This window comes from Cygnus olor, chromosome 9, assembly GCF_009769625.2.
Source record: "Cygnus olor isolate bCygOlo1 chromosome 9, bCygOlo1.pri.v2, whole genome shotgun sequence".
Taxonomy (NCBI): domain Eukaryota; kingdom Metazoa; phylum Chordata; class Aves; order Anseriformes; family Anatidae; genus Cygnus; species Cygnus olor.
The window spans coordinates 10,092,313-10,104,653 of record NC_049177.1 but is presented as its reverse complement, the minus strand read 5'-3'; the positions used below and the strand labels follow the sequence as shown (position 1 = coordinate 10,104,653).

Genomic DNA, 12,341 nt, shown 5'->3' with positions numbered 1-12,341 from the left:
GAGACTGCTTACGTAACAGATAGCACAGTCACAGGTCCGCAAATGGAAAGAGACATATAAATTCCCCAGTTGTGAGAATTCACGTGATATCGTACGTGGGAAGCTGGCCCTTCATCCAGTGACTAGAGTCTGATCTTTCTTGGGCATCAACAAAGCAATTCCACTGGGTGGAACAGAAGTGTGAGAGAAAACACTAACTCCAATTAGGCAGGCCATAAGCCCTGTCTGCACTTGTAGTCACCTCTTCAACAAAAACACAGCAGCTGTCTGTTGCACAATGAAATCATTTGACAAAAGAAACTAAGCAGGTCACCTCCTACACTGGACAGCACTAAGAAAAAGTGACAGAATTCTTGACTTCCAGACATGTCAGATCTTCAGACACAGGAACAACATTCTCAGTTTTGAATTCAGTTACCTAAGTTATGCATGCTATTAGGACTAAAAATAGGTTCTATGCCACTGACATCAGCAAAATGAAAACACAACCTCAATACAAGGCATACCCAGTTCTCTTTGCAAGAGCTCAGGCAAACTGTATTGTCTCCACCCCTTCAAGACCAGGCTAACATTAAATTCAGGATTTTTCAAGTATTCAGAACAGCAATATTCTGCAGCCACAATGCAAGTAGCATCAGCTTTCTGCCAGCATAAAGATGACACAAACCTAAGTATGCCAATGGCTTGATGCAAGGTTACAAAAGTAATGATCCTTCGCTTTCTTTAGTGCCTGGTTAACATTCAAGCCAAAATTTCAACTAAAGCTAAAAATGGGGAAAGGATACTATCTCGTCTCCTTCTCCACTGCTAATATACACTTTATTTTGTGCTTCACATGTGAGGATTTCTCTCACGGGTTTAAAACCTGAAGCAGCACAACAAGAACACAAGGCAGAGCAAAACAATGGCTGCTTGACACATATCAGTATGGAATAGGTGGCGAAAGGAAAAAGCACGAGAAGAGAGCTTCTGGAGATGCAGAGGCCTTTGTTGACTTTAGTGATACGGCTTTTACTCTCTTACCTCTTGCTGTTGTTGGTTTAAGTTGTGTGAATTCCTCTGGCAAAGAGCAATGGTTTTCATTAAGGTATCTTCAATGTTTTCTAGCAAGGGGAGTTGTTCTGAACCTAAATTTTTTGGGAAAAATAAACTGCAATTATAGAAATGACTAGATACATTAACTCCCAATCATTCTGCAAAATAAAATCATGCTGTTCATCTAAAAGCTGTTCCCTACAGTGAGCTACTGCATTATGAAGACAGGTCCTGATTATTGGCACGCTTTCAGAATGCGGTAATAAATAGGGCATATAAGACTTTTCATGTAATCAAATAAGGAAGATTTTAGCTGTAGTTTAGTGTACAATTAAATAACAAATACAGGCACTGCATTTGATTAGGTGCACCCTTGAATCCTGGGGCCAGTGAAGAGTGTACCTGTGTATATATACTCATTTTCTGTAGGCAGAACATTGTTAATTCTCTGAAAAGTCTGCTTAAAAGTCGCAATCAAAAGAGTTAACAGGACAGCTGACCACACACAAAATCAATCACAGTTTGTTTACAAGATTTGATAGAGATTAGAGTGAAAGAATAAGGAAGTGTTACCAGTATAACTACCACAGCTATGTGAATGTCAGTTTAAAAAATGTTACTGCAATACCTAGAAACCTGAAAAAGGATCTCATCATGCCAGTTGTCAAACATGAATTTTACATTTTTATGTTTATCTCTTTTTAAAAGAAAGTGGAATTTAACTTGGTAACTCTTACTTTCATCATCTTGTGTAAGCATCAGCAACTTGCTCTGCAATCGCTGAAAGAAAGAGAGAACTCAGAACAGTAAACTTGCAGAATCTTGATGGAAGTGTTTTTAAAAAGGCATGGTTATTAAGGTTCGCCCTTATTTTATTTCCCAATATAACTAGTATAGTATACATTTTTCTAAATACGGAAAGGAAAACAGAAACTGGAACATTATTTTTGATCCACAAAAACAAATTTCAGTATCTATTATCTAGTTGATGTTTAAAGACAGCCTTCAGAACAAGCCAGAAAAATACACTGAACTGCTGAGTCTGCAGACAACTCAACATATTGTTTTCTGACAGAAGGTAAATGCTTCCATACATCGTAGTGGGAAACAAATTGAGAAACAATGACTGTCCCAAACCTTAACACAGGACACCATGCTGACCAAGAGCATGGCAAAAATGCCACATTCAGGATTTTGGCGTACAGTACCTCAAGCATGACCAGAAAGGCACCGTGGATATCTCCCTTCTTCTCCAGTAAATATGAGGAAGCTTCATGGAGCTGATGTTTCTGGGTTATCTAAGTCCAAAAAAAAAAAAAAAAGTGAACATCTATCTCAAGAAATCTGCCAGCATTTGTTTACTCCACAAAACAGTGACAACTGGATGGTCAGGGAGGATTTTTGTCTCCATGTGTTCACAGGCACATTAATGAGTCTGAGCACTGAGTCAGACCCCTGACCCCACCACTCCTGGCTACACTGCGCTGTTTCTGAAGTTGCACTATTGCCACCATCAGCGTTAAAATCTTTAAATCTGTATATGTACACGTATAAATATCCAGATCGAGGATAGATGATTAGTTAAAATTTTCATAAAGAGAAGAAACAGTCACTCTCCCAACATTAGTCAAATTTTCACAGAATTGCAGAATATCAGGGATTGGAAGGGATCTTGAAAGATCATCTAGTCCAATCCCCCTACTGGAGCAGGAATACCTATTTTGGCAGTGTTGCTATCCAAAATCCCCAGTCTACATCATTTCAGATACTTTCAACACGTTAATCAGCATTAATGCAGACAATCTGTATTCTGCAGTTACTTGGTAGATTCAGCGTACCAATAGCCTTTTCTTATTAGCCCTGAGACTAAATTCAGAAACAGGATACTAAATATAGCTAACAGTGGTGCAGGAGAGCAGTTTAGCAGCTCAAGGGGCCAAATATCTAAGAACTAATCCATAACTTTGGCAGGAGCTGATGCGAACGCTTCCCCTAGCCCCTGTCTTTACACATCTTTTCTACCTGGATGGTTTCTTCCAGCCTGCAGTATTCCAGAACTTTAAGCGTCTCCAAAACGTCATCTGGGCTGTACTGACACAGCAGCTCAATGAACTGCTCTGTGATGCAGGGTGGCAAATGAATCAAGTCTTGGTTGATGCCTTCTCTGGAAAATAAAAGACACGGGAGACAAGTCAAATTCTAGTTCAGAAGTTTGACTGGAAAGAAGAGTTTTTAACTCAGTTGTGTGTAGTCTCTTACACTTTATACACAAGTAAAAAATCTGTCTGTAAGAGAAAAATTATGCTGTCTCTACTAGTTACTAGTGCTAGATATCTGTTAGGAGGCATTTCATTTGTTCCACAACGTATTCTACTGATGCTTCAGTATAAATTAGACTATCAAAGACCCCCGTGAAACAAGATCCCAGCACAGACTCTTCGTCAGCAATTCTATAGCAAAGACATGCAAAGAAGTCACGTAATTTCTTTGATGCAGCCTTATGGTCTCTGAGTAGTTTTTTTAGATGCTGATCACCTATTTTTCCTATAGACCCTCTCTGAATATGCTTGAAGAAATATTGCTTTCTGCTTACTGTTTCTGAAACTGTTCTTTGACCTGCTTTATCACATTTTACTGTTTCATCTGCTAGAATACAATCCCCTCTGCTAATTCATTCAGATATAACTTCATGCTTCTTTTAGGGAAACATCCCTGTTTTTATTTAGGGGTAGTTCTCAAACCGAACAAAACTAGTGAATTTTTCTTGCTCTAACAGAGTCTAATTCCATGCACACTACGGTTATCAGTAGAGCACATTTCCAACTGTAAGAGTTCAAACCAGATCCTGCATATTGCTTAGCACCAAGCCAAAGGCTGCGTCTTCTCTCAAGGGTTTAGTAATCGGCTGCCCCATAGAACCATATTAAACTGGAACGAAAAACATCTGCCTCATCTCCCCGCGTGGGACCTGTTTAATCAACACAAGCAGGTAAAATCTCCAATTGCTACTGTTTCCTGCCCTTGCTGTCTCCCTGATCTCCTCTAACCTGTCACAAGTGACACTGCCAGGATGGTCAGGCACTCAGCAGTACACGACACTGTTCTTTTCTGGCTAGGACTGTGGATAATGCTGCCTGGCCTGAGCTGCTCTGAAGGCCAGACTAGGGTTTCCCTGCCGATTCCAGCCTCAATAACTTCTGTAGGCAAAGCTCAGATCACAATTAAACTCATTTATTAAAGCTGTTCCTCTAAAAGAAATTTCTTTAAGTCCTTTCCAGCAGCAGCTGTTGGCACTGTGGTGGCTCGTGCAGTGGCCATTTTCCAATCCCTTGACTTACTGAGTAAACTTCTGATGTGGGGGAAACAGAGAGCAGAACTCTGACCAGTCCCATGACTGTCCCTGTGTCATGTTTTCTACTCATCTTGTTTCTAAAGAGCAACAAGAAGCAAGAGATTTCCAAGAGCTGGAATGATACAGATGATCCTTTCTGAGAGACAGATGTAACACTTGCAACCCTTCAAAGTGAACAGCAACTCACCACCACTGTGGAATAAACTTCACGTGGCAGTTCTAGAATTGATGCATTACACAGTGAAACAACAGAAGTTTATCCTCTGTTAGCATATTTGTTAACAAGCCTGTTCTTAAGCTCGTGATAGGAAAGAAAACAGATCAAGGTATATATTTAGCTTTGTTACCTTTCTGAACAGAAATTTGTAATCAGAAGGTATGTGGACGTGCAAACCCCACAGCCACAGGGTGGAAACGGTCTAACATACCACACGACCCTACCATTTCCTGGGAGCTACAAGAATTATCATCATCTAAGAAAGACCAGGAGAACACCATGCCCCTAGCAAACCTGAAGAAGCTTATTGTAATCACAATGTCAGCTGCTTGATTAATAAATGGCATTTATCCAGAAATGAAAGCCTAACGCAGCTATGGATCAGTGTCCAAAATATGTACACAATTATACAAAAAATGGTATCCAAACTATTGTGTTCTGACATCAAGTAAAGAATCCAAAGAATCCTAAAATCTAAAAAAAAAAAAAAAAAAAAAAAAGATAACCAGATAACCTCCTGCATTCACCATCCACTCCTTCCACAACACAGAGCCTACAAACCCCGTCAATACCTGCAAGAGAACAAGTGTTCTACCCTTTTTGCTAGTACACTGGAGAGAGACAAAAAAAAAAAAAAAAAAGGAAGCACTTTGTCGAAAATTATTTCTGTCTACCAAAATTGGAAAAATGGCATGTCATACCATTTCAGTATGAGAACAAACTTCTAGTTTGGAAATAACTCTGGCACCCACTATTCATGACTTACAAGCAAGCCAATCTTTTCCTTAACTATTTCACTTAAGAAATCCACAAAAAGGGAGAAAGGAAAGAATACAAGATTTCGATAATGTTAAAAACTAAGCAATTGTCCTGAGACTTGCAGGTCCTGCTCAGCTCAACACAACCTGCTTCATCTTCAGTATAACCATGCCAAACAGTTCCTCTGCAAAACTGTTCTCTGCCATGGTCTTTTCTGGAAGGAAGAGATCATCACGGATTTCTCACAAAACCTTGCACAGCTGAGCCTTGCCAGAGTCATGGTCAGTGAGCAGAACGACTGTAACACCCTACAAGTTTTTGCATTTGTTAATATGTTAATAGACCCAGAACACTGTGTTGTTAAATATGTGTTGGTACAACACATGAATTTGCGCTGCAAACAGACATGCTTCATTGTGATTTTTTCAGAAGGGAACTTGAGAGTTTAAAGCGGAAAGGTGGCAAAGGCTGTGATTAATGAACTGAGCAATATACACTACATTCTCTGTTTTCTGTGGCTGCTTATAAGATACGAACCATAAGGACATCTGGTTTTAATTTCCCTAAGCAATTTCTGTTAACCCTGTTTCCTACCTTCCCCCTTCTAGCTCCTTTAAAATAAATCTCCAGCAAAATTAAACGGGCCAAATAAATCCCTAATGCGATTCCACCAACTCAGTATAGTTATACTAGCATGATGAGTCTTGTCCCCCATATGATCAAGCAATCATTCGTATTTGAGACATTAAAGCTCCTTTGCTACTCTAGAATCTTTATTCTAATATTAATTTTGCTCAGAAAAAGCATATAAACATTTAGATTGACAAGAGAGAGATGTTTTCAGAAGAACCTAATCACTATTTAATGTAAAGACAATAGTGCAAAGCAGAGGTGTATCTGCAGATTAGGTCTTGCAAAGTAAAATTACTCCATCCTCCTGTGCCTCCCTCGGCACAGTTCATTTTGATACAGTTCAGTTCATTTTGATACGTCTTAAAGCAGATAGCCTCACAGCACTGAAAACAGACCACAGAGCCTTGAGTGCTATAAAAAAGTCCCTTCAGCAATCTAAGATCTCTGCTTCTCCCTGGCAACACAGTTTAATAACAATGAGTTAAACTTTGGGCTTATAAGACTTTCTTCTTCAAGGTTAGTCGATGCTATACATGAAGTCATAATATTTAGCAGTATTTTGTTCTTTTATGCATAACTTTCTCGCTTATTTTTTGCTTACTGAATATTCTGGCAGCTACATCACAGTCAGTACAAGGTCTACCTCCCTTACTCGGGATGCTGAACATTATACTGTAGTGCAGAGAATTAGAGGACTTTGAAACAGATGGAAGAGGAATGGCCACAAACTTTGCTACAACACGCATGGCACAGTAAGAGAGGTCATGTGGCCTCACACAGCTTGCTGAATCTTAAGGTCTTGGAGATAAAAGCAGAAATCTTTTGAAGGATCAGATACAGAAAGTTGTTTCCTACACCTGGATTTAACATATCATACATGTAGATTTTGATTAGAATAGAACTACAGAAAAAATGGTTGTATTTAGCTCTGTGGTAGAGCTAAATTAGATATGTTTATTACTCAGAGATTATGGAAGCCACTCTACACACAAGATTAAAATACAGGTTAATTACTACCTTCGCTGGGTCTCACTTGCTGCAAGTGATATCACAGCACAAACAACAAAGTCTTAGTTAACATCCAGCTGGGTACCATCTCTGCTTAACTACTATTTAAAAGCAACAACAGAAAAACTAAATCATCCAATTTCTCTCTTATAAACCAAACCAAAATATTTTCTCGGCAAAATTTTTCTTTTATTTTGACCTCTAAGTAACACATTAGGCACGGGATTTAATCCCTTCCATACAAAGATGATTGTAAAACCTAAGGAAAATCCAAAATTGATTATTTCCAAGCTACCTTCTAAAGCACTGGTTTTTACTTAACTTCAACAAGAGCTGAAACACTGACACCACATCAAAATTTAAGATCTAAATTTATGGTATTACCTTTTCCAATTTCTCCTCCTCATAAAGCACAATAATCTGCAACTAATTGACAAAACAGACTTTCTCCTTAAATAGCACTAGTAATTGCTAGAAGGCAAGTGGAGCTGTGAATATATGTCTTACAAAATAAATAAGTAAAATCAAGGCCTTACAGCATTTGAAACCGATTCAACAGAAAGAGAACACTCAGTGCTGAAATACTGAAAGAACAGGAGCAGATGGAGCAAGTAACTAGTTAAGGAGAAGTTTGCAGTGAAATATAGCAACAATTCCGAAATGATAGAAACGAAAAATGTCAATAGATCAAAACACATCTCTATTTATGCTAAATTTGGGCAGCTTGGTCAAGTAATCAAACCAATGGGTGCCTGAGAACAGAAGTGACAGTTCATTTGCAGGGTAACCATTTCACAGCCTTCCCAAAGAAGCTGTTACGACAATGCCCGCCCTCCCACCAACACTGGGGAGGCGTCACATTGCACGTACTGAAGCCCACACCACTTCCCAGTTAGGAAGCCAGGCGTGGGCTCTGCTAAAGGATGCTCCCCAGAAAAGTGTTATTTCTGTGCTATCCTTCTCACCTTTGGGCAGTCTGAAGAGCAAGTCACCTTTTCTAAGCCCTAAACTTGGATGTAGACTACGTTGATGTAGTGTTCCAAAGGAATGTGTTTTAACCCATGTAGTTTGCCAATGGTCCAATTTTCTTACGTACCTCGGATCAAGCAGACTCCTTAGAAACTGGAAGAGTAAGAACTGGTCCTGAACAACAGGAGGAGAAAGTATTATTACTTTAAGTAATTTGCTATAAAAAAAGTGATTCCTGAATTATATCCATTGAACAAAATATTGTTCGTGGCTGGTGACTGCTGAAGATGGTTTGGGTAAGTAATTATGTACTACTTTCTTTGAGAATGTTTGCTGACAACTGGTCTGTCTGACCTCTGAATGCAAGCCATGCTGCACTCCCAACGGAAAACTGCATTACCAAGTGATACAAACAGCAACTCAGAGATCATACCTTACTATGGCCAGAACATCACCAGCAGGTGCAGCAGTTCAAATGTAGCAATTCCTGCAGCTGAGCATCTACTGAGCTACTTTTCCTCCATTTATGACACAGCAACAACTAAACATTGCCCTTGGCAATCATTTCTTACAAGAATGGCAACACTGCTGTAAAGAAGTGCCAACACTAATGAAGTTTGACACTTTACCTGAAGGTTTGTAATGATGCTCTCAATCTGCTCGCTGAAGTGGATGGCTACCAAGTCAGCTGCTTTACATGGGCTAAGTAGCAGCAACTCCTTTGGAGAGAGAAACACAAAAAAAATTATTACTTTTAATTCTATAGACAATGTAATTACGCAGTATCACTGAGACCATTCAGATGTACTGTAACTGTATCTTTGCCTAGATGAAGCCTGTAAAATAAATGCTATCATACAAAAAATGATTATGCCAAAAAGAAAGGGTAGTTTACAAAAAGACAATTTTGAAAATTGATGATTTTACTACACAACAGGCCTTGTAAGTATGCAAAACTCATCACACACTGAGAAAACATCTCAGTCGTAAGGTGAGAAAATGATTTCATCAATTTTCTGAAATTCCATGCCACCTCCATGCCAATTCCACTTGACTCCATGCCAGCAAGACCAGCTAGTACCAACTGGGAAGAGTTCCCCCAAGAGATAGGAAACAAAGCCATCAGTTGACTCCAGGGCATTTCTCAAGTGTTTAACTGGCTTGAACTGGACCAAATCAGAGGTTTAACGGCAGGTTTCCTGCAACAGTTAATTTCCCTGCTATCTGTTCAGACATGGAAAAAAAATGAATAAATCCTTTATAGAATAAAAGGAAAAAAAAACTAAGATGCTTGTGGATTTGCCTCCTGTCAAGCCTGATCTAAAAGACATCATATCATACAAGTTTACACAACCCAGAATTTTCTCTCTTGGTGCTTTCAAATGCATCCATGCTTCCAAATGAGAAGCAACTGCTTCAGACCAACATTGTGTAGTTGGCAAACCTTCACAAAAGCCCTTGCTAAGCCTACAAATGAGAAAACAGTGCTCCATTAAAGAAAAACAACTGGTATGGGAGATGAAAGAAAAACTTCTTAAATGTGTATGTGCAAGAAAAAAAAAAGTTGCTCAGCTGTAACTTAGCCCCCAGACAGATGTAGCAGCCAGCAAATTCAGTGAATGCCAGCAACAGACCATTGTAAAGGGAAGAAAGGAAGTAATAAGGGAAGAGCATTGCTATTCTTCCGAGCTATAGGACCTCTCCCCAAACTCTTTAAAGAAGAGCTATCATAGAAGATGTACGTTGTGAGGTTTCCAAAGCAAAATTTGTCTACTTTATTATATGTAAACCAGTTCCATGGTGTTTGACTTCAGAGCTTTATTCCAGAAGCCACAGCTTTCAGTTGCTTATCCAGTACTCAAAAGCATGACTCTTATCTGACAAGCCTAGGCAATCCAAAGGACCTAGAAGATCTTAATTACAGCAGTGCAATGAGAAGCATGCAGAAAGGATGTAGCATCACAGCCTTAATTTGTTTCTCTCTCTGTACAAACCCTCCCTGGGAGTTTCCAGGCATGCTGAGTACAGGACTGAGTGGCTGGAGTCTGATGGTCCAGCCCTCCAGCAACGGACTGCAGTTCTTGGGCCAGTGTGACCTTCAGAGCTTCCCCCAAGCAACAGATTTTAGGCTTGTGTTTCTAACCTCTCCCAGGTTTAAGAGTTTGTGAATATGGCACTTCCTAGGCAGACAGTCCTTGAGGAGACAGTACTGACACAGGTCATGTGGGTCTGAGGACAGAAAGTGACTGCCACAAATAACACTGATCGAAGAGGTCTTAGGCTTTATTTTGAAGATAAACATCATGAACAATTGCCATGCAGGAAGATGGAGAAAAATAAGAAAGGACACTGATCAGAAACCCCACTTTCTATTACACAGTAGGAAAGAAGTACTAACAGGAAAGCCTCTTTAGAGGCTTCCAGTTTCAACTGGAGGTGTTGGCTTGCTATTTTGATAAATCAGAAGAAAAAAGGACTGTTGGTCAAACACCTGAAATCATGGCACCACCCTAGTAAAATGTACTATTTAAGTCTTCTGAATGTTTGAGAGCAAGATTAATACACTGGTAAATAGCAAAAAGGCCATAGCAGTCAATAAGCTGCTAAGCCACATGAAATTGCATATACTGTTCACCAATCATTGAAAAAGAAAGAAGCCAAAAAAAGGAGTTGTTGATCTCAGTTGCAACACCCAAAAAAGGTGACCCCACAAAACTGGTTATTTGCCCAGCAGCTTTCTGGAGGAAGCTGTGAAGGAGCGTCATTAAAAAAGAACAGCTACAGAATCTGCAAGGCTGTTGAAATTGTTAAGGCAGGGAATTGTTAAAGATAACCACGGACAAGTTGAGAGGAATATTTTCTGTGGTTTGACAAACTCAGGAAAAGTATGCAGCTCTGTACAATAATAAAGAATGAAATAAAATTTGTTTTCTCCACCATGCTGAGAAAATAAAACCAAACAACACACTACGAAAAGCTGGAAGTCTTAGCCTATGACGAGTTTATCAAAACCAGTACAGCACAATGGGAAACAAGAAGGGCAACCCAGGACATTTCTGATTTGTCCTAAGACACCCAAGCATGGAACAGCAATCGTAACAGCCTCAGACTGAATCGACCGACCCAGCAAGGAGACACATTTGTCACTTGACAGAGACACAAACCAAGACTTAAAGGGAAGCTCACTCACTCTTAAGGCCAAGCAATTCGGGCTGTATATACCAATACCAGGGTAACTCAGTAGGAGAGAAAAACAAAGCAGTCAGAAGGAAGCAGCAAAGTGGACAGCAGTTTGTTCACAGCAGTTTGTTCAACTGGGAAAGCCCAGCATGGATTCACAGTTGCTCTGGTAAGACAGTAATGTGCGAGGCCTCCACAGCACAACCATCACCACTAGCACTTCCCATAGGCTCTGAAAGCCCATCTGGAGAGTAGGTGTGAGCTCAGTGAGTTGCATGTCATACAGGTGGATTCACAGCATTTCTTTGTCTGCTGAATGATCTTCCTCTTGGCCCATTTTCTCACTAGTCACCCACTACTTTCAAATTCTGGAAGAGACTAACAGTATTCTCTATCTTCCAAATGGTACCTGGCACTCTTTCGTCCCCCTTGCAGGATGCAGACTGCTGTGGTGATTTTCTGCTAAAGGAGTCTGTGCAAAAGCACGACCGCTTGTTTTATAGGCAAGAGTTACTTTCCCGGCTCAACTCCAGATCACCCTGGAAGAGACTGACAGCACCTTGTATAACTAGAGATATAATGCATTCCGCATGTCTACAGACTGGGCAATTGTTTCAGACATCTCCATCCCCTCAAGCAAATAGAGATAGAAGAGATGGGAAGAGCTAGTCAAGCAACAAGCTGTGTCTTACAGCAGATGTTATGACCTCATCTTACCATAAGTTAGAAATACCAGGGTATTGAAGTTGGTTATCCTTATCATTGTAATCTGAGGAATTTGATACCACAGATTGTGAGGTCAACGATATCAATGTCCTGACCTCCTACTGCTGCATGCTCAGAAGATAAAAGGCTTGCTCACAGATCACTTTCCTGTTACACAGGACTCATGAGCCATCGTCTCCTGATACATTGCCATTACCCAAAGAACAACACTTGAAAGCAGGAAACCAAGGAAGCCAGCTTGAATCTGAGAAATGCATTTACATTAATGTAGGACACTGCTAAACCACACAAGCAACTTAAAGTAAGAGTTAATCATTTTGTTCAAGCCAAAAGCTGAGAAGAAATGCCAGTGAATTTGCACTTCCAGGATCCCATTAACTAAAAGTCCAAGCTAAGACCAATGAGACAGTCAGACCAATACTGAGGCATTTCTTACATAACTTCCTGATTTTGCCTGCCATA

The 12,341-nt window shown here is 40.0% G+C and overlaps 1 protein-coding gene across 6 annotated transcripts in view; it reads right to left on the bottom strand.

Moving 5' to 3' along the window:
- Nucleotides 1-12,341, bottom strand: part of VPS8 (VPS8 subunit of CORVET complex) — an 84,475-nt gene that overhangs the window by 24,218 nt on the left and 47,916 nt on the right. For all 6 annotated transcript variants that reach the window (XM_040567149.1, XM_040567150.1, XM_040567153.1 and 3 more), the window contains 6 exons: nucleotides 8,603-8,692; nucleotides 8,101-8,147; nucleotides 3,058-3,199; nucleotides 2,244-2,333; nucleotides 1,773-1,815; nucleotides 1,024-1,127 (listed from right to left, as the gene is read on the bottom strand). In XM_040567149.1, the coding sequence (XP_040423083.1) occupies nucleotides 1,024-1,127; nucleotides 1,773-1,815; nucleotides 2,244-2,333; nucleotides 3,058-3,199; nucleotides 8,101-8,147; nucleotides 8,603-8,692 (516 nt within the window). The remainder of the gene's footprint in view (nucleotides 1-1,023; nucleotides 1,128-1,772; nucleotides 1,816-2,243; nucleotides 2,334-3,057; nucleotides 3,200-8,100; nucleotides 8,148-8,602; nucleotides 8,693-12,341) is intronic.